At 41.0% G+C, this 24,384-nt stretch overlaps 1 protein-coding gene across 3 annotated transcripts in view; it reads right to left on the bottom strand.

Annotated features, from left to right (window-relative positions):
* Positions 1-24,384, bottom strand: part of sbf2 (SET binding factor 2) — a 349,247-nt gene that overhangs the window by 24,615 nt on the left and 300,248 nt on the right. For 2 of the 3 annotated variants that reach the window (XM_033038959.1, XM_033038961.1), the window contains 5 exons: positions 12,339-12,535; positions 10,972-11,109; positions 7,995-8,096; positions 3,856-3,930; positions 1,867-2,048 (listed from right to left, as the gene is read on the bottom strand). In XM_033038959.1, the coding sequence (XP_032894850.1) occupies positions 1,867-2,048; positions 3,856-3,930; positions 7,995-8,096; positions 10,972-11,109; positions 12,339-12,535 (694 nt within the window). The remainder of the gene's footprint in view (positions 1-1,866; positions 2,049-3,855; positions 3,931-7,994; positions 8,097-10,971; positions 11,110-12,338; positions 12,536-24,384) is intronic. The other variant, XM_033038960.1, reaches the window with a different exon arrangement.

Below are 24,384 nucleotides of genomic sequence, written 5' to 3'. Positions count from 1 at the left end.
TAGGAATAGTTTAGGAAAATGGTTCTAAAAAAGAAGTACTCCAATTTTCACAATCATTTGCTGAGTAACATTTATGAGAAATAGATACATGGTGTTTTACAAATGCATCGCTTCATCCTTCCGGCTTCTTATAAAAACAGACAAGCATCTTCCTCTTCTGTATTTGTTTTCTTCAGCTTTTTGAAAATTGTATTGTTTACAAAATTCATTCAGACAAACAGTATTTTTGTCGTGTTTACAATGTAATGTAAGAATCCCATGAATGCATTAATGAATTCTACAAATAACACAATGCTAATGTTTATGTTCGCAAATATAATTTTATGGATGATCCAATGGGAACAAAAAGTGAAAAGAAAAAAGTTTTCATTTTTATATGAAAACTAGACCAAGTGGAACCCGTTGGATCCCGTCCCCACAACGCGGGGGGGGGGGGGGGGGGCAGCCTGCGGCGTCACACAAACACTAAACCCCCCCCTTGATATTAATATTATTAATTCGCTCCTTTTACCCCATCCCAGCTCTATCCACTCACGCATAGCCCCCACTTGCAGGCGTGTCTAGAGAGGGAGGGGGGTAGAGAGAGAGGGTAAAGAGACAGAGAGAGAGAGGGATGGGGGGAGAGAGCGGGAGAGGAGGGAGGGGTGGGGGGGGGGAGGAGGGAGGGTGACGTCACTCACAGCGCGAGGAAGAAGGGCACGCAGATCCATTGTGACATCATTAGCCGTTATCTTTTTCTAAGTTATTTAAGATTTTTGAACATTTTAATTAATGTCGAGAAGATTAATGTCGAGAAATAAAGCATGAATTTTTCAGATAAGGTGACTTTTGACCATGGGATAAATCTCTATCTGAATATGTAAAAATGTTACCGTTAGCATGTCGTTTTTCGAGAAGATGTGATTATACACACACAAACACACACAGGGGTGGAAGATTGCAACCTTCACGTGGTTCGCCCTGTTTCGACGAATGCAATCAACCCGGCGTGCACAAATAAGATCAAATAGAACAAGTTGTCCTACAACTTTAGGCTGTGCACGCCATACGCAAGAAGAAGAAACACACACATACAAGATCAGTTTTAATAGTTACTAGACCAAGTGGGACCCGTTGGGTCCCGTCCCCACAACGCGCGGGGGGGCGGGGGGCGGCCTGCGGCGTCACACAATAACCACTCCTCACACACACTAACCACCCCCCTTGATATTATATTAATATTATTCATTTGCCCCCCTCACAGGAGCGTCTAGAGCGGGATAGGGAGTGGGGTAGAGAGGGGGGCAGAAACACAAAGAGAGGGGCAGAGAGAGCGAGAGAGAGAGAGAGAGAGGCAGAGAGAGAGAGAGAAAGAGGGGCAGAGAGAGAGTGGCAGATAGAGAGAGAGAGAGAGAGGGAAAGAGAGGGGCAAGGGGATGAAGGGGATAAAGTTGTCGGTAAACCCGAGCCAAGGCACGAGCGTTCGTCGACCAAAGCTCTCGGGAGTTCGACATTTGAACAACAGGGGGAGGTGGGTGGGGTGGCAGGTGACGTCAGTCGCAGCGCGAGTAGACGGCAGGTCCATTGTCACGTCATCAGCGGAAAAAACCCCCAAAAAAACAGGCCTTTTGAAAAGAAAGTTGGATTGGATTTGTGAACATTTTTATTAATTACTGAAGAAATAAAGCAGGACATTTTCAGGTAAGCCGATTTTCGACTCCAGGGGGTAAATCTCTACCAGAATATGTAAAAAATTTCCCGTTAGCGCGTTGTTTCTTCAAGTAGATGTGATCACACACAAACAAATAAATACACACACACATCCACGATCAGAGTTTTACAGTTATATAAGGATATGGATATGAATGGAATCAAATTTCATCTTACTCTCAGCTGAGATTTTTCCCCAAACAGATAGAGTGCTGCTTGGCGCTTCAGGAGCTGGTTCTGCAGAGAATTGTCACAGCCAGCCGTCACAGGGGATTCCTTTCCAGCTAATCTTGCTCCTACATCAGTGGTTGAAAACTGGGCATTGAAGCGACTACTGGAGCGTAGACTGGCCCACATACCTGCAGAGAAAAATAATATGAGAGATACGAAGATTAAATACTGACAAAAAGTAAAGATATTTTCTTTGTTTAAACCAAGCTGCTTGGACTCCAGGGGGAAAATGTCTACCAGAATATGTAAACATTTTACCGTTACTGCGTCGTTTTTTCGCGAAGATGTGATTACACACAAGCACACATACAAATAAATACACATCCAAGATCAGAGTTTTATAATATAGAGATATGATAGATATGATGGAATGTTATGTATGTGAATGATGTCACACAAAGTAAATTTCTGGCATTGGACAAGCCTATTAATGATTCCATATTTAAAATGAAAGCCCATCATAGTGCTTCTAAGCAATTCCCTAAAATAATAATACAAAATTCATACCATTTTAATCTAGGACTTAAAAATAATTAAGTTTAATCCATTCAAGGATGCTGAGTCAAAATTTGCCACAGGAAGGACAGATTTACTTTTTGCAGATCTGTTGTTGGGAACTTGCAACCTGATCTAAAATGTAAGACTCTGAGTAGCATCATGGCCCCAGATAATATCACGCTATTCTCCGGGTGGATCATAAGTCCTGCCCACAAATGAAATCCAATATCAAAACGTGTTAGGAAAATCACCAACAGTTTGGTCAGCAAGCTAGTGATTACCACATTTGCAGGACTCTTAAACTTCCTGATAATTACAGAGAATGTGGACGTTCAACATGAAACTTCCAACATTTCCCTGTAATCTTGCTTTTTGAAACAGATGACCCACTGAACAATGCATCGATTGACAATAGGTACAGGTAGTTTTGCTATAATGTAAGTTTCTATGCTGAATTGATGAATTAGGGAAAAGTGTCTGTGTTTTGTTGGCCGAATAGTTACAATGCAATTTCAATCAGGAACTAGAGAACTGCTTAAAAGTTATATTGGAAATTGCCAAGCAGAACAAAAGCCACCTTGGAAAAAAAGTGAAGAGGAAAAAAAGAGTTATTTGTAACCTCCCCGCAGTAATTAGACACTTGTCTCTTTAAAAATGTCTGTATGTTTCACTGCAGGTAACTATTGAAATTGACAATCAATTGCTTCTATTGGCACATGCAATGCTACTCAATTAAACAATATAACATACGGAACAAAAATAAAACTTGTAGCAATAAAAAGGTCATTATTTTTTAAAATTCTGTGGAAAAAAACTTGTCTGAATAATATACATTATAATATACATAATATGACATTAAAATAACAAGTATGAAACTTTTTAATCCCATACCTCGTTTCCTCAATTGTTTTTAATAATGTAATATTTTAGAATAGCAGGTTTCTTAGGAATGCAACAGTCCCGTTACAGCAGAATTACCTGTATTAGCTTCATAATTTACATAAATGAACAAATTAGCACATTTTACATTTCATCCAGAACAGAAACAAGAAACAAATCAAAAAAACTCAAGATGGTGCCGAGAAAGAATCTGAAATAATTTAATGCATGCAATAAGTTTAAGATGTGGTTTACTGATATTTATCTCCGGAAAATAATTCTGATCGTGAAACCACTGCTTACATTAATGCTGTATAACCACAATCTAAGACACATGTCTTGATCCATGGCAAATTACATGCTTTCCATTCTCAAAACTGGAAGATGTTGTTGGAAATGTATGATGTGAATTTGCAGTCAACATTCTTGAATTAAACTCTTACATTGCTAAAATTGAATTTGTAATTTGATTGAAAACCTAAAGGTTATTTCAGTTCCTGCCTGAACAATGGGGAAGCAAACTGAGTGGAATCAGTAGAATACAATGCACTACAATACCTTGGTTGAAGACTCTTCCTTTAACGGTACTCTTTTGCTGGGAATGAGTGAACAGCTTATCTCTGTACCCGAGTACTGGTGGATGAAGGCAACAAGAGTGAATTTGAGCATTTTATGCATAACCATCAAACCAAATCTCATATTTCAAGCAGAAAGTTATAGTATACAATTTAGGACTGTGCCAACAATTGTCTCTGAAATTCATTGGAACATGATCCTGTTGATAACACTGTTTTCTCCCACAATGGCCTTTGGAGTTCACTCGCCTGATTTTGTAGGGTAGGGGTTTGGCAGAGTAGTGAGTGGGAGGATAACTGCCACACTTTCATAGATTAGATACGTGTACATTGGTGTGTCTTCTTTCCATTAATTCCAGAATTGCTGCCTCCCCTCTACGGAAGAGCAAATTTGGATTTCAAGTCATTTGCTTTGCCTAAACCAATGACAAAATCTATTCATATTCTTGTAAAAATCTATTTATCTGCACTAGTTTGGATTACTGCCCAAAGTTACTACACTAGGCAGAATGCAGCCTTGGAACTTACAGACTCTCTCACCTGACTCTATGATAGGCATGACTTGCCAATTAAAATGTATCTCAACAAGACTTCGGGTATGTCAGGTCCAACAGATTTCAATGTTTTCTCAAAGTCTTTGGCAATTTCCTGGTGTTACGGCAGGACACTGGCCGAAATCCAGTGGAATTTTTGGATCATAATCAACTGATCATATTCTTTATTCACAAGCTGCAAATAAAAACTCATGTCTGTCATATGGTAAATTGATTGCATTAGTAATTAATATTTACAAATACGTAAACACTTTGTTGGCACAGCTCTAAATGCATTAAGCATGCAAAGAGAAACACACTACCAAATAAAATTATCTAAAGAAATTCAAATCTGCAACTACAATCTAACAAAATGAATTGTTGCAAACATTTGCAATTACAATTAAGGTTGACTCATTTTATGATGCAGAATTATTGGAATGTAAATACCTAAGGAATGTCAACATAATGGAATGATTACATTAACATTCCTTGTACTGATTGTTGAGAAAACAGTAATAAAATTACACAATTAGAATTACTTCAGCCAGAGTACATAATTTCTTGTTGCATGCAATTTTGAAAGAGATTTAAACAATTAATTTGTCCCTTGCTATTCATCAGGCTGCAGAAAGTTTTCCATCCGTGCTCAGCACACGATACAATATCAAATTAGAATCATAGTCATGCAGCACGGAAACAGGCCCTTCGTCCCACTTTGCCCATGGCGACCAAGATCCCCCATCTAAGCTACCACTTGCCTGTAAATGGCCCATATCCCTCTAAACCTTTCCTTTCCACGTACCTGTCCAAATGACTTTTAAATGTTATTATACATGCCTCAAGTATTTCCTCTAGCAGCTTGTTCCATATACCTACCACCTTCTATGTGAAAAGGTTGTTGCTCAGGTTCATATTAAATCTTTCCGCTCTCATCTTAAATCTATGTCCCTTGGTTCCTGATTCCCCTACTCTGAGTAAAAGACTCTGTGCATTCACCCTATCTATCTGCCTCATGATCTTATAAGCTCTATAAGACCACCCCTCATCCTCCTGGGCTCCAAGGAATATTGTCATAGCCTGCCCAACCGCTCCCTATAGCTCACTGTTGAAACATCAAAGTTACTAAAAGTAGCAAATGCATAAACAATACAGTAAAACTGATAATGCAGTATTAGATTGTTTGGAAATCCTGATGGTTTGGCTGCTGGTTCACTAATCAATCGCAGACGAAACCAATGGGGTGGACCAGATATCAAATAATGACAAGACAGAGATATCGGAAAGTGATTGAGAACCTCGTAACTCGGTGCCAAAACAAAAACCTCTTCCTCAATGTTGTCAAGACAAAGGAGATTATGATCAACTTCAGGAAGCGAAGCGGCACACATACCCGGTATACAGTGATGTTGCAGAAGGAGAGATGGTTGATAGCTTCAAGTTCTTAGGAATAAAAATCACCAGCAACCTGTCCTGGACCAGCAATGGACACATCAAAGCAATGGCCAAGAAAGCACACCAATGCCTCTACTTCATTAGAAGGATTAGGAAATTCGGCATGTCCCCACAACCCTCACCAAATTCTACAGATGTGCCGTAGAAAGCATTTTATCAGGATGCATCACAGCATGGTACACGGTGGACAGCTTGATTATAATCATGCAACGCCTTTTCGCTGACTGGATAGCACGTGACAAAAAGCTTTTCACTGTACCTTGAAACACGTGACGATGATAATAAACTGAACTAAACTAATCCTGAACATGAGTTGGAATTCCAAAGCAGAAGCAGGGATGTGCAACCAGTGCTGGACATACAGTGTGCGTCAGAGACAGACAGAGACAGAGACAGAGGACCAGGGATCTGGAACATGAGTAGGTTAGCAGCCGGAGGCGAGATCCAGAACTCTTGCACATTTCACAATCTCTTTAACTTCGTTGGGTTCACTGGAAATTTGAAGATACAGGAGACTGCAGATGATGGAATCTGGAGCATTCAGCAAACTGCTGGAAGTACTGACTGAATCTGTAGATGGAATCCTGTAGGTTGAATCATGGCATTAAGACAGCTTCTCAACCCGTGGAGTTCCTTCAGGAGATTGTTTATTGTTTGCTGGAAAATGTATTATACTACCATGTAATATGATTTTAAAAAACGTGAAATGAAAGTGTATTTTCCGAGTCACTGAGTCAAAAACTCCAATCAAATTGGCAAGACATAAAGCCATGCTGATCATCTCGAATCAGTCCATGCTTTTCCAAATGCATGTAGATCCTCTCAGAATCCCCTTCAATAGCTTACCCAGCAGTGATGTTAAGCTCACTGGTCTGTAGTTCCCAGGCCTTTCCATGCAGCCTTTCCTACATCAATCAGTGCAACCTCCAAATAAGCTCTGAACTACATAGAGTTGGGGGCATTGTTTTTATCTTTCCACTATTATTGTTTGTTTGTTTGTTTATTTATTTCTATGCATACAACTTTTGTTGTTGTTTATTATGGTGTTTACAGAGTACTATGTTTACATCTCAGTTGTGCTGCTGCAAGTAAGAATGACGTTGTTTTAGTTTCAGAACGTATGACAATGAAACATTCTTGACACCATGTCAGAGGAAGTTGAAAAGAATGCAAACTGTTATCATTAATTTGTTCCCTGAAGTAATGGACAGTTTTCATATTTGCAGCATTATTTATACAGACAAGTATAGACTTCTCCTATCCCTCACCGAAGTAAGAAATGTAATTCTGGGTGAAAACTCTGTCACTTTATTAACAATGCTGAGGTTACAATTACTGTTGTAACGCATGCATGTCAGGGCTTTTTATCCGATGTGTTTCTTCATTGTCTCTTCTAAGACTTGTTTGCCCAAATAGCTTAGCTGGTTTATATGATTAATAATTAGTCTTTTTCATCATCAATACGCTTAACCGCAAAAGATTTTATCACATTAGACATGCAAGCCTCGTTTGGTCTGAACGCAAACAACTCTCTCCATGTCACAGTCAGGAGGGTCAAGGCCTGGAGTTGTTTTTCTCAATGATGAAAAATATGAATGTTTCATGCATCTGAAAACTGTGCTCAGAGGACATAACTATACTTAAAGAAACTAATTTAAAAAAGGTGGATGAAAATGAACCCGTTGCTTTAACAAAGCCTGTTGAAGTTTAACCAAACACAATAATCTTGTTTGTTCACTTATTTTTTACGACTTTTTGTAAGCGTAAAAAACAAAAAGAAGAAATCATAAATGTTCTTGCTCCTCTTCCAAATTTCATGTGTCCTATTAACTACCAAGCTAGCTTTCTGTGAACAAGACGAGAGTTTTATTTGAATGTGGCCGTTCACAGACGAGAATCAGTTCACGCTGATTTCTTTCCTGACCTGGAGTATACTATTCCTTGGCACTGGTGATGAAATCAAGCATTCACTACAGTCATGTACACTATGCAAACATATTTACCTTTATTTTCTTTAATTTTATTTCATAATCTAATCTTAAGGCAGTGAAACACAACAAGGGAGACTTTTTAAATAGTCTGTGAAATTTTTGAATGTGAACTTTGAGAAACTTTGGTATGTAATATGACCAACCTCCACGTGTGAAACTGTTAGGAAGGTGCACGTCCAAATGTGTTGGGACCACCTGCTTCACTGCACTGGATGCTCGAGAAGATCGTTTGTCAGTGGCTGTATCTAAAAAAAAGTTTTTTTTTTAGAGTTTGTGTTTGATTCAGCCATTTACAAGATTCCATTAAAACGAAAATAGCTCTTTTGATGACTGTTGGTTTATCCCCCAGATTCAATACTCAGAGTCAGTGTTATCTCGTACAGAAACGGGCCCTTCAGCCCAACTCATTCAAGCTGACCAAAATAGACACAAAATGTTGGAGTAACTCAGCGGGTGAGGCGGCATCTCTGGAGAGAAGAAATGGGCGACATTTCAGGTCAAGACCCTTCATCAGTCTGAAGACGGCTCTCAACCCGAAATGTCACCCATTCCTTCTCTCCAGAGATGCTGCCTCACTCGCTGAGTTACTCCAGTATTTTGTGTCTACTTTCGATTTAAACCAGCATCTGCAGTTCTTTCTTCCAAGATGTTTTCCTGACCTAGGCCCATTTACCTACATTTTCCCCATATCCTTCTGAAACCTAGAGACATGAAACTGCAGGTGCTGGAATCTTGAGCAAAAAACAATTACAATGCTTAAGAGACATTTGGACAGGTTCATGGACAGGAACGATTTAGAGGGAGCAAAAAACTGTGCTTGAACAACTCAACAGATCAGGCAGCAGCTGTGGAGGAAACGGACAGGCGTCATTTTCGTTCAGAACCCTTCACCATACAGATGGAGTAAGGAGAATATGTGATTCTGTTCCATTCTGTTTGTAGTTTGTCTGGTTGGTTGTTTGTTTGTTTTTTTGCACAAAGTCCGCGAGCTTTGCCACTTTTCATTTCACTGCACATCTCGTATGTGTATGTGACGAATAAACTTGACTTGAGAAGAAAGCTGGAGAAGAAAGCTGGAAAAGAGAGATTGGGGTGGGACAAAGCCAGGCAAGTGAAAGGTGGATGCAGGTGAGGGGGTTGATTGGCAGATTAGTGGAGTAACTCATGACAAAGGCAAGAAATGAAAAGGAGACAGAAAGGTATCAGATAAGGAGACATGATGAGGAAAGAAATGCAAAGCTGGAGGGATGGATATGGATGGAAAGGGAGTCCAGGGGAGGCCTTCTGCCTCCCCTCCCCCATTTAATCTCCAACTGCTGCCATGACATTGAGTCTCAATTTCTCCTCTCTCCTTACCCACTCCCATCTCATCCCCGTCGAACACGCAACACTCATTCACTCAATACCAATATTGTCATTAAACCATGGTACATGGTAGTCTGGCAGACTGACCTCTACTGTACTGAGGCCAGGCACCTGCTCTTGGGCAGTTCTTCCTACCTGACCATGATCCCACTGTTGAACGCCATGCCATCATCACCCAAACTATTACAAATGTTATCTCTTTCTGCGATCTCTACACCACAGCCTCCAATCTAATAGTTCCCCAACCCTGCACTGCCCATTTCTATGTCCTACCTAAAATCCATAAGCAGGATTGTGCTAAATTATACTCTCTGCTACATTGACAATAGCACTGTTTCCACACATATAGTCAACCACACTGATCCTTAGGGAGACTTATAATTTCCATGGTTATCCTTTTGCTCTTGGCATACTTATAGAATCTCTTAGGATTCTGCTTTACCTTATCTACCACAGATATCTCATGTCCCTTTTTTGCATCCAGCATCCCTTAATAAATTGCTTGATTCTTCAAATGTCAAGACTGGAAATAAGGGATTACAAGTTCAGGCAAAATATGTGATGATATTTATGGGAACGGAGGCAAAAGGTGTTTGATTACGTTGTGTAAGAAAGAAAACATAGACTGGATGCATGAGTTGACTTGTTCAACATAATCTGTCTGGCAGTCTTGCTTTCCAAACTATATATGTTCATATTACAATTACATCTAAATTACCCCATTACTGGTACATTCCACTAAACAAATTATGATCAAAAGGTTCCCCTTTCACTAAACTGGTATTCATAATTTTGGATTTATGCAAACCAAAAAAATAATTTAGATGCTTGCTCCAAAGAAAGATTTCACAATCAAGTGGCGAGAAACTGACCTTCTCCATCATGGTCTGGTTTGGCTCAACCACCAAGCATGACATCCAGAGGCTGCAGCGCATCGTTCGATCAGCCGAGAAGGTTGTTGGTTGCAACCTTCCCTCCATCAACAAACTATACACTGCAAGGGCCAGGAAGCGAGTAAGATCATCTCTGACCCCTCTCACCCTGGCCACAAACTCTTTGAAGTACTTCCCTCTGGAAGGCGACTCTGGACTGTCAAAGCCGCCACAGACAGACATAAAACGTTTTTTTCCACAACAGCTACTCAACATCCAAAAGTCTGTAGCCTCCTTTTGCTCAGGTATTTTATTTCATTCTTCACATGTTTAAATTATAATGTTTTATTTTTAATTGTCTACTGTATATCGTGTTGTTACTTCAAAGAAAGTCAGAGCAAAGCACCAAGGCAAATTCCTTTATGTATACATACTAGGCTAATAAAATGTATTCAATTCAATTCAATTCAATTCAGATGAACCAAAATGCTGTCTGTCCATTTCTCTCCACAGATGCTGTCTGGACTGCTGAGTTCCTCCAGCACTTTGGTCTTTGTTCAAGAGTTTAGCATCTGCAGCCCATTGTGTCTCCATTTCACAATCAAGATGCAAGAATCATCTTAGATTATAATACAAACACCCAAATATCCTGATCTCAGTTAAACTGCATGGGCATGTGGATGATATACTGGAGTGCACGTGGATGATATATTGTAATTTTCTGTTACAATATGGAGAATTACCAAGGCAGAGTATGTGGTTCCCATTGTTCCTAAGGTGGGGAAATGTAGGTTAACCAAACAAAAACATATTTTGTTTAAACTCTTTGCTTGGGCTTTTGCATCACTTATCACAGCAAAACAGTATTTTAATAGAACCGCACCTGGAGTAAGCATGATGTTGGGATGTCCAGTAGGTGTGTTGCAGCCATTCATTTTGGAGAGGCTAGGTACTGCATTCAACAAAGCTTGTAGGTATTTTTCTTGTTCAATGCTACTTGACGATTCTGTGGATGTAGGTGCTAAATGAAAAAATAAAATAAATTGTTACACAAAAAATAATGAAATTCACTGTTAACCAAAGTGACTTAAAAACGTTGAATATTCCAGAGACTAGAAAGAACATAAGCATGGGAAAGGGTATAGTTTGCACTAATTTTTCACATGCAGATCATTAAAACCTGGATTAAATAACTCTAGTCACAATTTTTGGGGGAAATTGTGGTCACTGGGAAATTAGACCAAGCATATTCATTTATTATTCACATTGGCATGCTTGATATTTCCTGTGTGAGATTAAATGGCCTGTCCCACTTGGGCGTCATTTACGCGACATCATTTACGCGTCATGACGCACGACGCACACGCGATGCGCGCTTCGCGTGTGGTGAGGCGTGGTGGCGTAGGCAGTGACGGGCGGTCGCGCACAGCGCCCCAGAATTTGGGGATTCACAAAGTCATGACTATTTCTGCCTTCACTGCAACGTGCATCTTTCATGGAACTGTCAAAAAACAAGCATTGAAACATGGCACTAAATCTCACACACACACACACACACATATCAAAGTGACTTCACCCTGAAATTGTTGCATTGATCAAAACCTCTGCCGAACCATTTGTCAACATATTTTCTGAATCATTTTACGTTGCTTCTTCATTTAGCTTTTTAATTTCTTGAGCTTAGCTTAGCAAAGGTATGGCATTGGCAATACATCTCTATAGCTCCCAATGGGAAATGTACGTTCTGTTGTTCGTTCTCTATTAGCGTAGATTTCAGGTGCAGACCAGTTTGGTGTTGCGTCAAACCTAATCTTGGCCAATTTCACATGAACTGCAAATTAAATAATTGGTCATTAACAACAGTTTACAGATTCAAAACAGATTAAACCCAACTTTAAAACGTGGTGTCCAGGAAGCACAGAAATCTTTGCCCCTAATGGTTGGATAATGCAATTATAATATTTGCAGTTGCATTTAACTGGCTGCAAAGTGTGACATAGATTGAACAGAAATAATCTCGATTTCTTGAGGAAAGAGAAAATTAAATAAAAAATGAAAATATACATTCATTTCAGTTAATTAATCTGGATCTTTATATGTATACTAACAAAGCAACTGTCTAATTTTGCACAAATAGATCAAAGATATATTTAAGTGGGTTGATTTGATGAGTATTAACTGCGACCTATTTTTGACAATGTCTTTTGAAGGTGAAAGTGCATTATTGCAGAATATGCATATAAATCTTACCAGCTGAGTGTGGATTTGGGGATTTGAAGAGTCCCACAACGCCCTTTCCATGGAATCCACCAGAGCGTAGCAAAACAGCTTTTGTTTTGGAATGTTTCCAACATACCACTGGAAGTCTGTTGTGGCGATAACAGCGTGCAACTTTTTGTAAGCTGCTATCCGGTACAGGTTGAGGTACAACCAGAAGCCCAGGATAACTGCGTTAAAACAAAACAGTATTGTGCTACTTAACAGTTTGAGTGATGTGGAGCATAATTCCTGCTACTCACTAAATCAGATTTTAGTTGTTTGTTCCAAAGGAACTCAGTACTCAGCACTGTTCATCTTTTTGAGTTATTCTCTTCTACTTTTTAATTGAATAGCTTGTGGAATAGGTAAATGATGTTGAATATAACAGAAAAATAACCTATATTTTGGCTTGAAAGACCTAGCACAAAAATAATGATCATACTGCTCCTCTGTTTTTACCCCAAAGAAAGACACGAATTATAGGGAACTTGGGACAGTTAATGTAGATGGCTTGAGGACAGTCCGTATTACAGTCGAGGAGGTGCTGCATGTGTTAAGATGTATAAAAGTAGATAAATCTTCTGCACCTGATCAGATATATCCAAGGACACTGTGGGACACCAAAGAAGAAATTGCAAGAGTCTTGGCTGATTGTATCATCAGACAAGGCGAGCTGCTGGAAATTTGGAGGGTGATAATGCTATGCCTTTATTTAAGAGCTACAAAGAAAAACCTGTGGGAGTTAGCAGTAAGCCTAACAACTGTGGTAGGAAGATTACTGTAGAAAATTCTCAGCGATAAGATATACATGCATTTTTATCTTCCCACCATTTTTACCAGTCATATCTTCCAATCCCCATCCCATCCGACTTATGCATAGACCGCTTTCACTCATCCTTCCCCCCTCAACCACCCCCTGCCAAGGTACTTTCCCCTGCAACTGCAAATGATGTAACATCTTTCCCCATACCCCCACCGTCACCTTCATTAAGGGACCCCAGCAATCCTTCCAGGTGAGTCAGAGGTTCACGTGCACCTCCTCTAACCGGTGTTCCCGACATGGTCTCCTGTACATCAGCGAGACCAAGAGTAGACTCGGCAAACATAAGCAGAACACTTGCGCTCGGTCCGCCAAAACCTATTGAATCTCCCGGTTAGAAACATAGAAAATAGATGCAGGTGGAGGCCATTTTGGCCCTTTGAGCCTGCACCACCATTCAATGTGATCATGGCTGATCATCCGCAATCAGTAACCCGTGCCGGTCTTCTCCCCATATCCCTTGATTCCACTAGCACCCAGAGCTCTATCTAACTCTCTTTTAAATTCATCCAGTGAATTGGTCTCTAGTGCCTTCTGTGGCAGAGAATTCGACAAATTCAAAACTCTCTGGGTGAAAATGTTTTGTTCTCATCTCAGTTTTAAATGGTCTCCCCTTTCTTCTTAGACTATGGCCCCTGGTTTTGGACTCCGCCAACATTGGGAACATTTTTCCTGCATCTAGCTTGTCCAGTCCTTTTATAGTTTTGTACGTTTCTATAAGATTCCCTCTCATCCTTCTAAATTCCAGTGAATATAAGCCCAGTCTTTCCAATCTTTCCTCATGTGACAGTCCCACCATGCCGGGGATTAACCTCATGAACCTACGATGCACTGCCTCAAGAGCAAGGATGTCCTTTCTCAAATTAGGAGACCAAAACTGCACACAATACTCCAGATGTGGTCTCACCAGGGCCCTGTACAAGTGCAGAAGGACCTCTTTACTCCTATACTCAAATCCTTTCGTTATGACAGCCAACATGCCATTAGCTTTCTTCACTGCCTGCTGTATCTGCATGTTTATTTTCAGTGACTGGTGTACAAGGACACCCAGGTCTCGTTGCACTTCCCTTTTTCCTAATCTGACATCATTGAGATAATAATCTGCCTTCTTGTTCTTGCCGCCAAAGTGGATAACCTCACATTTATCTACATTATATTGCATCTGCCATGCATCTGCCCACTCACTCAACCTGTCCAAGTCACCCTGCAACCTCCTAGCATCCTCTTCTCAGTTCACACTGCCACCCAGCTTTGTGTCATCTGCAAATTTGCTAGTGTTACTTTTAATTCCATCATCTAAATCATTAATATATATTGTAAATAGTTGCGGCTCCAGCACTGAGCCTTGCGGCACTCTAATCTTTGTTTCCTGTCTGCCAACCAATTCTCTTTCCATGCTCTAAATTTGCCCACTAATCTCCTGTGTGGGACCTTATCAAAGGCTTTCTGAAAGTCCAGATACACTACATCTACTGGCTCGCTTTCATCCATTTCACTTGTCACATCCTCAAAAAATTCCAGAAGATTAGTCAAGCAGGATTTCCCCTTCATAAATCCATGCTGACTTGGACCAATCCTTTTACTGTTATCCTAATGCGCCGTTATTACTTCTTTAATAATTGACTCCAGCATCTTCCCCCACCACCAATGTCAGGCTAACTGGTCTATAATTCCCCATTTTCTCTCTCGCTCCTTTCTTGAAAAGTGGGATAACATTAGCTACCCTCCAACCCACAGGAACTGATCCTGAATCTATAGAACATTGGAAAATGATCACCAATGCGTCCACAATTTTTTAGAACCACCTCCTTGAGTACCCTGGGATGCAGACCATCAGGCCCTGAGGATTTGTCAGTCTACCCAATACTATCTCGTCTAATGCAAATTTCTTTCAATTCAATTCAATTCAACTTTATTCTTTCGGTTCCTCTGTCTCCCTAGATCCTCTGTCCTCTAGTACATCTGGGAGATTCCTTAGTGAAGACAGAACCAAAGTACCTGTTCATCTTTCTGCCATTTCCTTGGTTCCCCATAATAATTTCACCTGTTTCTGCCTTCAAGGGACCCACATTTGTCTTTACTAATCTTTTTCTCTTAACATACGTAAAGAAGCTTTTGCTATCCTTCTTTATATTCTTGGCCACCTTACCCTCGAAGTTCATCCTTTCACCCCGTATAGCCCTTTTTGTTACCTTCTGTTGTCCTTTGAAAGTTTCCCAATCCTCTGGCATTTCGCTACTCTTTGCTATGTTATACACCTTTTCTTTTAGTTTTATTCCACCCCTAACTTTCCTTGTCAGCCACGATTGCCTCTTACTCCCCTTAGAATCTTAATTTGGAATTAAATGATCCTGCATTGTCTGGATTATGCTCAGAAATTCCTGCCATTGCTGTTCCACTGTCATTCAGGCTAGGATCCTTTTTCAGTCGACCTTGGCCAGCTTCTCTCTCATGCCTTCATATTCTCCTTTGTTCAACTGCAACACTGACACTTCTAATTTAACCTTCTCCCTCTCAAATTGCAGATTAAAACTTATCATATTATGGTCACCACCTCTTAGCGGTTCCTTTACCTCGAGTTCCCTTATTAAATCTGGTTCTTTAGACAACACTAAATCCAGAATTGCCTTCTCTCTGGTAGGCTCCAGAACAACCTGCTCTAAGAATCCATCTCGGAGTCACTCTACAAACTCTCTTTCTTGGGGTCCAGAACCAACCTGATTTTCCCAGTCTACCTGCATATTGAAATCTCCCATAACCACAGTGGCATTATCTTTGTTACATGCCAATTTTAACTCCTGCTGCAACTTGCACCCTATATCCAGGCTCCTGTTTTGGGGCCTGCAGATAACTCCCATTAGTGTCTTCTTACCTTTACAATTCCTCAATTCTATCCATAGCGACTCTACATCATCAGTCCCTATGTCACCCCTCACAAGGGACTGAATTTCATCCCTCACCAACAAAGCTACCCCACATCCTCTGCCCACCTGCCTGCTCTTTCTATAGGACGTATAATTTTTAATATTCAGTTCCCAGTCCCGATCCTCGTGCAGCCATGCCTCTGTAATCCCAACAATGTCATATCTACCAATTGCTAACAATTTTAATTCCTCTTCCCATTCCAATACTGACTTTGATGTCCAGGACATCCTCCATTGCCAGAGTGAAGCCACACGCAAACTGAAGGTACAGTGCCGTATATAATGTTTGGCACAAAGACCCATCATTTATTTATTTGCCTCTATACTCCACAATTTGAGATTTGTAATAGAAAAAAAATCACATGTGGTTAAAGTGCATATTGTCAGATTTTATTACAGGGTAATTTTATACATTTTGGTTTCACTATGTAGAAATTACAGCTGTGTTTAGACATAATCCCCCCCATTTCAAGGCACCATAATGTTTGGGACACATGCCTTCACAGGTGTTCGTAATTGCTCAGGTGTGTTTATGCAGGTATAAGAGAGCTCTTAGCACCTAGTCTTTCCTCCAGTCTTTCCATCACCTTTGGAAACTTTTATTGACGTTTATCAACAAAGTTGTGCTAATGAAAGTCAACGAAGCCATTATGAGACTGAGAAACAAGAATAAGGACATCAGCCAAACCTTAAGCTTACCAAAATCAACAGTTCGGAACATCATTAAGAAGAAAGAGAGCATTGGTGAGCTTACTAATCGCAAAGGGACTGGCAGGTCAAGGAAGACCTCCACAGCTGATGACAGAAGAACTCTCTCTATAATAAAGAAAAATCCCCAAACACCTGTCCAGCAAAGCAGAAACATTCTTCAGGTGTGGATTTGTCAATGACCACTATTCGCAGAAGACTTCATGGACAGAAATACAGAGGCTACAGATGGTAGTAGCATAATGAACTCTGAAGTGTATAGACACATCCTATCTACTCAAGTTCAAACAAATGCCTCAAAACTCATTGGCTGGTGGTTCTTTCAACAGCAAGACAATGATCCCAAACATACTGCTAAAGCAACAAAGAAGTTTATCAAAGCTAAAAAATGGTCAATTCTTGAGTGGCCAAGTCAATCGCCTGATACGAACCCAATTGAGCATGCCTTTTATATGCTGTAGAGAAAACTGAAGGGGACTGGTCCCCAAAACAAGCATAAGTTAAAGATGGCTGCATTACAGGCCTGGCAAAGCATCACCAGGGAAGACACGCAGCTACTGGTGATGTCCATGAATCGCAGATTTCAAGCAGTCATTGCATGCAAAGGTCATGCACCTAAATACTAAACATGATTACTTTCATTTACATGACATTGCTGTATCCCAAACATTATGGTGCCCTGAAATGGGGGGGGACTATGTATAAACATAGACGAAGGATGATGCGTACAAATTAGCCAGAAAAAGCAGCATACCGGAGGACTGGGAGAAATTCAGAGACCAGCAGAGGAGGACAAAGGGCTTAATTAGGAAAGGAAAAATAGATTATGAAAGAAAACTGGCAGGGAACATAAAAACTGACTGCAAAAGTTTTTATAGATATGTGAAAAGAAAGAGATTAGTTAAAACAAATGTAGGTCCCTTGCAGTCAGAAACAGGTGAGTTGATCATGGGGAACAAGGATATGGCGGACCAATTGAATAACTACTTTGGTTCCGTCTTCACTAAGGAAGACATAAATAATCTGCCGGAAATAGCAGGGGACCGCGGGTCAAAGGAGTTGGAGGAATTGAGTGAAATCCAGGTTAGCCGAGAAGTGGTGTTGGGTAAATTGAATGGATTAAAGGCCGATAAATCCCCGGGGCCAGATAGGCTGCATCCCAGAGTACTTAAGGAAGTAGCTCCAGAAATAGTGGATGCATTAGTAATAATCTTTCAAAACTCTTTAGATTCTGGAGTAGTTCCTGAGGATTGGCGGGTAGCAAACGTAACCCCACTTTTTAAGAAGGGAGGGAGAGAGAAAACGGGGAATTACAGACCAGTTAGTCTAACATCGGTAGTGGGGAAACTGCTAGAGTCAGTTATTAAAGATGGGATAGCAGCACATTTGGAAAGTGGTGAAATCATTGGACAAAGTCAGCATGGATTTACAAAAGGTAAATCATGTCTGACGAATCTTATAGAATTTTTCGAGGATGTAACTAGTAGCGTGGATAGGGGAGAACCAGTGGATGTGGTGTATCTGGACTTCCAGAAGGCTTTCGACAAGGTCCCACATAAGAGATTAGTATACAAACTTAAAGCACACGGCATTGGGGGTTCAGTATTGATGTGGATAGAGAACTGGCTGGCAAACAGGAAGCAAAGAGTAGGAGTAAACGGGTCCTTTTCACAATGGCAGGCAGTGACTAGTGGGGTACCGCAAGGCTCAGTGCTGGGACCCCAGCTATTTACAATATATATTAATGATCTGGATGAGGGAATTGAAGGCAATATCTCCAAGTTTGCGGATGACACTAAGCTGGGGGGCAGTGTTAGCTGTGAGGAGGATGCTAGGAGACTGCAAGGTGACTTGGATAGGCTGGGTGAGTGGGCAAATGTTTGGCAGATGCAGTATAATGTGGATAAATGTGAGGTTATCCATTTTGGTGGCAAAAACAGGAAAGCAGACTATTATCTAAATGGTGGCCGACTAGGAAAAGGGGAGATGCAGCGAGACCTGGGTGTCATGGTACACCAGTCATTGAAAGTAGGCATGCAGGTGCAGCAGGCAGTGAAGAAAGCGAATGGTATGTTAGTTTTCATAGCAAAAGGATTTGAGTATAGGAGCAGGGAGGTTCTACTGCAGTTGTACAGGGTCTTGGTGAGACCACACCTGGAGTATTGCGTACAGTTTTAGTCTCCAAATCTGAGGAAGGACATTATTGCCATAGAGGGAGTGCAGAGAAGGTTCACCAGACTGATTCCTGGGATGTCAGGACTGTCTTATGAAGAAAGACTGGATAGACTTGGTTTATACTCTCTAGAATTTAGGAGATTGAGAGGGGATCTTATAGAAACTTACAACATTCTTAAGGGGTTGGACAGGCTAGATGCAGGAAGATTGCTCCCGATGTTGGGGAAGTCCAGGACAAGGGGTCACAGCTTAAGGATAAGGGGGAAATCCTTTAAAACCGAGATGAGAAGAACTTTTTTCACACAGAGAGTGGTGAATCTCTGGAACTCTCTGCCACAGAGGGTAGTCGAGGCCAGTTCATTGGCTATATTTAAGAGGGAGTTAGATGTGGCCCTTGCGGCTAAGGGGATCAGAGGGTATGGAGAGAAGGCAGGTACGGGATACTGAGTTGGATGATCAGCCATGATCATATTGAATGGCGGTGCAGGCTCGAAGGGCCGAATGGCCTACTCCTGCACCTAATTTCTATGTTTCTATGTTTCTAACACTGCTGTAATTTCTACATGGTGAAACCAAAATTTATAAAAATGGTCTTTATTAAAATCTGACAATGTGCACTTTAACCACATGTGATTTGCTCTATTACAAATCTCAAATTGTGGAGTACAGAGGCAAATAAATAAATGATGGGTCTTTGTCCCAAGCATTATGGAGGACGCTGTACCTCACTTCACATTCCGCTTGGGTAGCTTACAACACAACGGTATGAACATCAAATTCTCCAATTGATTTTACACCTGCCCCAATATATATAGGGAAGTTAAAAAACGTTCTCTTTTTCCCCTGATATAGGAGACAGCATCACATCCGCATCAGTTTCATTTGCCTCACATCAATACTTTGCATAATTTTTAAAACTCCAAAGTGAAAAATAAAAAATAAATCCACTAGATGGCAGCCTCAGGTCATTTGCTCAGTACAAAATATAAAATCCTCAACTTCAATTGTAGCAATGCGGAATCTTCAGAGAAGATGCACGAGGATCAAGCCAGGGCTTGAGAGCCTGAGCTACAGGGTGAAGTGTGGGCAGGCTAGGATTTTATTCTTTGCGGTGCAGGAGGATGAAGGGTGATCTAATAGTGGTATATGTGTTCATGAGGGGAATAGATAGGCAAATACACAGTCTTTTACCCCGAGTATGGGTATCAAGAACATAGGACATAGGTTTAAGGTGAGAGCAGATTGATTTAATAGGAACCTGAGGGGAAACCTTTTCACACTGAGTGTGGTGGGTACATGGAACGAGCTGCCAGAATGGTAGTTGAGGCAGGTACTAACAACATTTTAAAGACATTTGGACAAGTATATGGATAGAAAACATTTAGAGGGACATTGGCCAAATGCAGGCAGGTGGGAATAGTATAGATGCGGCATCTTGGTTTGCATGGGCAAATTAGGGCAAAGGGACACTTGCCATGCTATATTCCATGCTAAGTTCAAATGTTACCCCAAATCCACGTATTTTTTTGTAGAAGCTGCTTACTGAACCACGCGCATGGTTCAATGCATCAATATCATCGAGACATCTTAAACAGCTATATATGTGGTTTATCCATTAAAATGGCTGCAACAAATGCAGGGTGTAAAATTGACAATTGGAAAGTTGACTCACCTTCTGATACAACAGTTTCAAGTTTGCTGAATTTTACTCAAAAGATGTTTAATTTGTATCAGCAATATTAAAATAAATGAGTGCCTAGGAATCCTTTCAAATTTTAAAATGGGTTTTTCCCTGATTTTGATCAATTCCATATTCTGTTACAATAGCTTCAGAGGTACCATGCATGTGGCCTGTACAAAACCTGTTCAAATCTTCAGCCATCGTTTCAATGGATGCAAATCTACAAGCCAGTACATTTTAAAAACAAATATAGGAGACTGAAAAGTGTACTTTCAATCTCAAAGTGAAACACATTAATGATTTTAATCTCAAAGTGAAACACATTACTGCATTTTATATCACTCAAGAAATTTAACACCCAATAATTTATCTCTTCAAGTGGTGTCTTATCCTGTGCAAAGTTTGTGAGACAAGGAAAATGAATCCATCTTGCGACAAGTAGGCTTTAATAGAACAGTACTGGACTAAGACAAAGTAGGCTAAGTCTCATTTCAAACATTCTATTGCTTGGCAAACCCATTATGCTGACATCTAAGATCCCACAAATTGCTCACTCCCATTGATTGTTGAACTATATTCTTTGAATGGAGAGCCCCCTGGTGGTGCAGCTTTCAGACAGCTAAATCACTACACTGCTCCCCTTACCTTCAGCCCAAATGAACATGCAATTGCAGCACTCCGCAAGGACCTTGCAGCCCACCACTTTCTTCAGATTTGAGTCTGGTCCTGGATATCATCTTGGAAAAGTGTGAAGGCTATTTAGCTGCGTTGCTGCACTATCTAGCTGCACTGAAGTTGGCACAAGAGACCGTATAAACTGATTACAAATGCAATTGAAATGACCATATATATAGCAAATTTGTTACAACAAACCAAGCATTCTAGGCCAGATTCCATTATCGTTTATAGGAATTCTGATTTGGGTATTGTTTAAATTGACTTTTTGCGTGTAATTTGCAGTAAATAATTTTGCATAATTTGACTATTTTTAAATTCAGAGCCAAAGAATACAAATAAACTCCACTCTACTTTTTGTGTAACTGAGCAAACTTGCCAGCTATAATGAAAATGTGACTCTCATATACAGAACAGATGGGAGAAAAAAAGACCATGATTATTTCACACTCTTGGCAGGTCAGTTGTTTTCCATCCTCTTTCATACAACTTTTTAAAAACAATTTCAGTTATGTCATGTTTTCAGTCTACCTTATTGATGTCCAAGTTATTTTAAGGAAAGGTCATGCTATTTTCCATTACAAGCTTCCACTAGTTTGTCCCTAGACAATGAATGTCCTGTGCTTGATAAAAGCATTATCCAAATAAATAAAGTACATATGTGGAGTATATCCGAGTGTTATAAAAAGGATGACTACATACAGCAATTATTTCAGAACAGGCCTTTCCTTATCAAATATTAGCTTCATTTGCCAGGTTTTTCCAATGCATTTTTCTCCAGAGTATAGATCACTGGGCTAACATTTCCAAATTATATGAATAGTAAAATTTAGGGCGGCACAGTGGTGCTGCAGTAGAGTTGCTGCCTCAGAGCCCCCGGTTCGATCGTGACCTCGGGTGCTTTCTGTGCGGAGTTTGCACATTCTCCCTGTGACCGTGTGGGGTTTCTCTGGGTGTGGGTTTTCTCTGGGTGCTTCGGTTTTCTCCCACATCCCAAAGACGTTATTAGCTTACAAAATAAGGCTTCAATTCTCACAGTACTGGAGTAACTCAGTGGGTCGGCAGCACCTGTGGAAGGAATGGATATGCGATGTTTTGGGTTGGGACCCTTCTTCCTTCTGATCAGCCAATCAGTCTGAAAAAGGGCACAAAATGCCGGCGTAAATGGGCCTGTCCCACTAAGCTGATTTTTCAGGCAACTGCCGACGACTGTTAAGTCGCCTGAAAAAACGGCAACTGGAACTGCGAGTGTCAGAGTGGAACACACACACATCGCATCCTTCACCAGCCCGTTATGCAGGCGGGGGACAGGGCAAGCGGGGGGAGCGCTGTCTGAGTGAAATTCACACGGTGCAAAGCCAATGTGATACAGACACACACCGTGATGAACAGGAAGGTTGGTGCTGTAATTAAGACGGTGAAAGCACAGTGTACAGGAAGGGTCACTTAAGTCCTTTGAAAGAGGGGGGGAGAGGGGGAAGAAGGAAGGAGAAGGAGTGGAGACCACTTTTAAGAAGCCAGAGATACACGGCTGTGAAACTCGACGGACATTAACATTGCCGGTCGGTTATCCTTGGTTCTGAAAACTACTGTTTAAGTTTTGTTTTCCCAATGAGCCAATGAAATTCATCGGTCAGCACCGGCTACAATCTACGAGAACCTTCGACCTCCTGGCGACCCACCTACGGCACGAGAATTCTCGCTACACTCCATGGCGGCTTCATTCTGGTCGCTGCTAATTTTTCAACATGTTGAAAAATTTGCGGCGACCATAATGAGGCCACGACTAGTTCCCAGAATGCAGGAACTCCTCATGACCTTGAGGCAACTACCCGGCAAGCACCCACGAAGATGTGGTGACCGCATAGTCTCCTGCAGTCGCCTAAGTGGGGCAGGCCCATAACTCAGCGGACCAGGCAGCATTTCTGGAGCGAAAGAATGGGTGTAGTTTCAGGTCGAGACTCTTCTTCAGACAGAGAGTCCATTTTGTGTCTATCTTTGGTTTAAATCTACACCTGCAGTTTCTTCCTACAGTCTGAAGAAGGGCACTTTCGCTCGTGTGTCAAACGATGTTCTGCCATCGCTTTGCCACAGCCAGTGCCACATCTGTGCCTCTGCGGAGATCGTCCGCAGTGCATGCCTCTCACCACAAGTCAGTAGGTGGGCCATTGTCTGTACCTCTCCACAATTTCACCTGTCAGAGTCCGAGAAGCCCCACTTCTTCAGGATGAGTCCGTAATGTCCCACTCCAGTGCGGAGGCAGTTTAGGGCTTTCCAGGTAGTATAAGGCAGGTGGTGTCCTGGTGCCATCTGTTGTTTGGTTTTGGTGCCTGGCATGGTAAGCCCTGACCTGAAGTGACACTATCCATTCCCTTCACTGATGCTGCCTGACCCAGTTACTCCAGCACTTTGTGTTTTATTCAAGATTCCAGCATCTGCAGTGTCTCCAAAGCTTCAAATTCTGCTGCACATACATTGCATGTACTATGAGAACTGATTATTTACAACAGGAACCTGAACTGGCTGATGTTACTTTTGCCATGAAGAAAATTTGTTGTTAAGAGCATTCGTTTAGAATACAATATTTTCTAATAAACATGTTTAAGTTGAGAAACTCATTTATAAAATAATGATTCTAGGACATAGAAATCAAACGTACAAAGCATTGGCTGTATGCATATTGCGTGGCTTTCAAGGACAATGAAGCTGTTGAAAGCACACAATAAAGATTCAGAAGAACCTTTCATCTTCCCTCAGTCTGAAGAAGGGTCTCGACCCGAAACGTCACCTATTCCTTCACTCCATAGATGCTGCCCCACCCACTGAGTTTCTCCAGCATTTTCGTCTACCTCAGAAGAATATCAGATCAGGAGTTACGAGGAACGAGCTAACAGAACTGCATGCAATACTCCAAATGCGACCTAACCAAAGTCCTTGAGAGCTGCATCATAACTTCCTGAATGATAATGAATGACCCTAGCAATGAAGGTAAGCATACCGTATGCCTTCTTTACCACCCTATCTACTTGTACTGCCTTTAGTGAGTAACCAATG

The sequence above is a fragment of the Amblyraja radiata genome, chromosome 20 (assembly GCF_010909765.2).
Source record: "Amblyraja radiata isolate CabotCenter1 chromosome 20, sAmbRad1.1.pri, whole genome shotgun sequence".
In the NCBI taxonomy this organism is placed as follows: domain Eukaryota; kingdom Metazoa; phylum Chordata; class Chondrichthyes; order Rajiformes; family Rajidae; genus Amblyraja; species Amblyraja radiata.
Note: the sequence above shows the minus strand (reverse complement) of the source record. Positions and strands in the feature narration are given on the sequence as shown.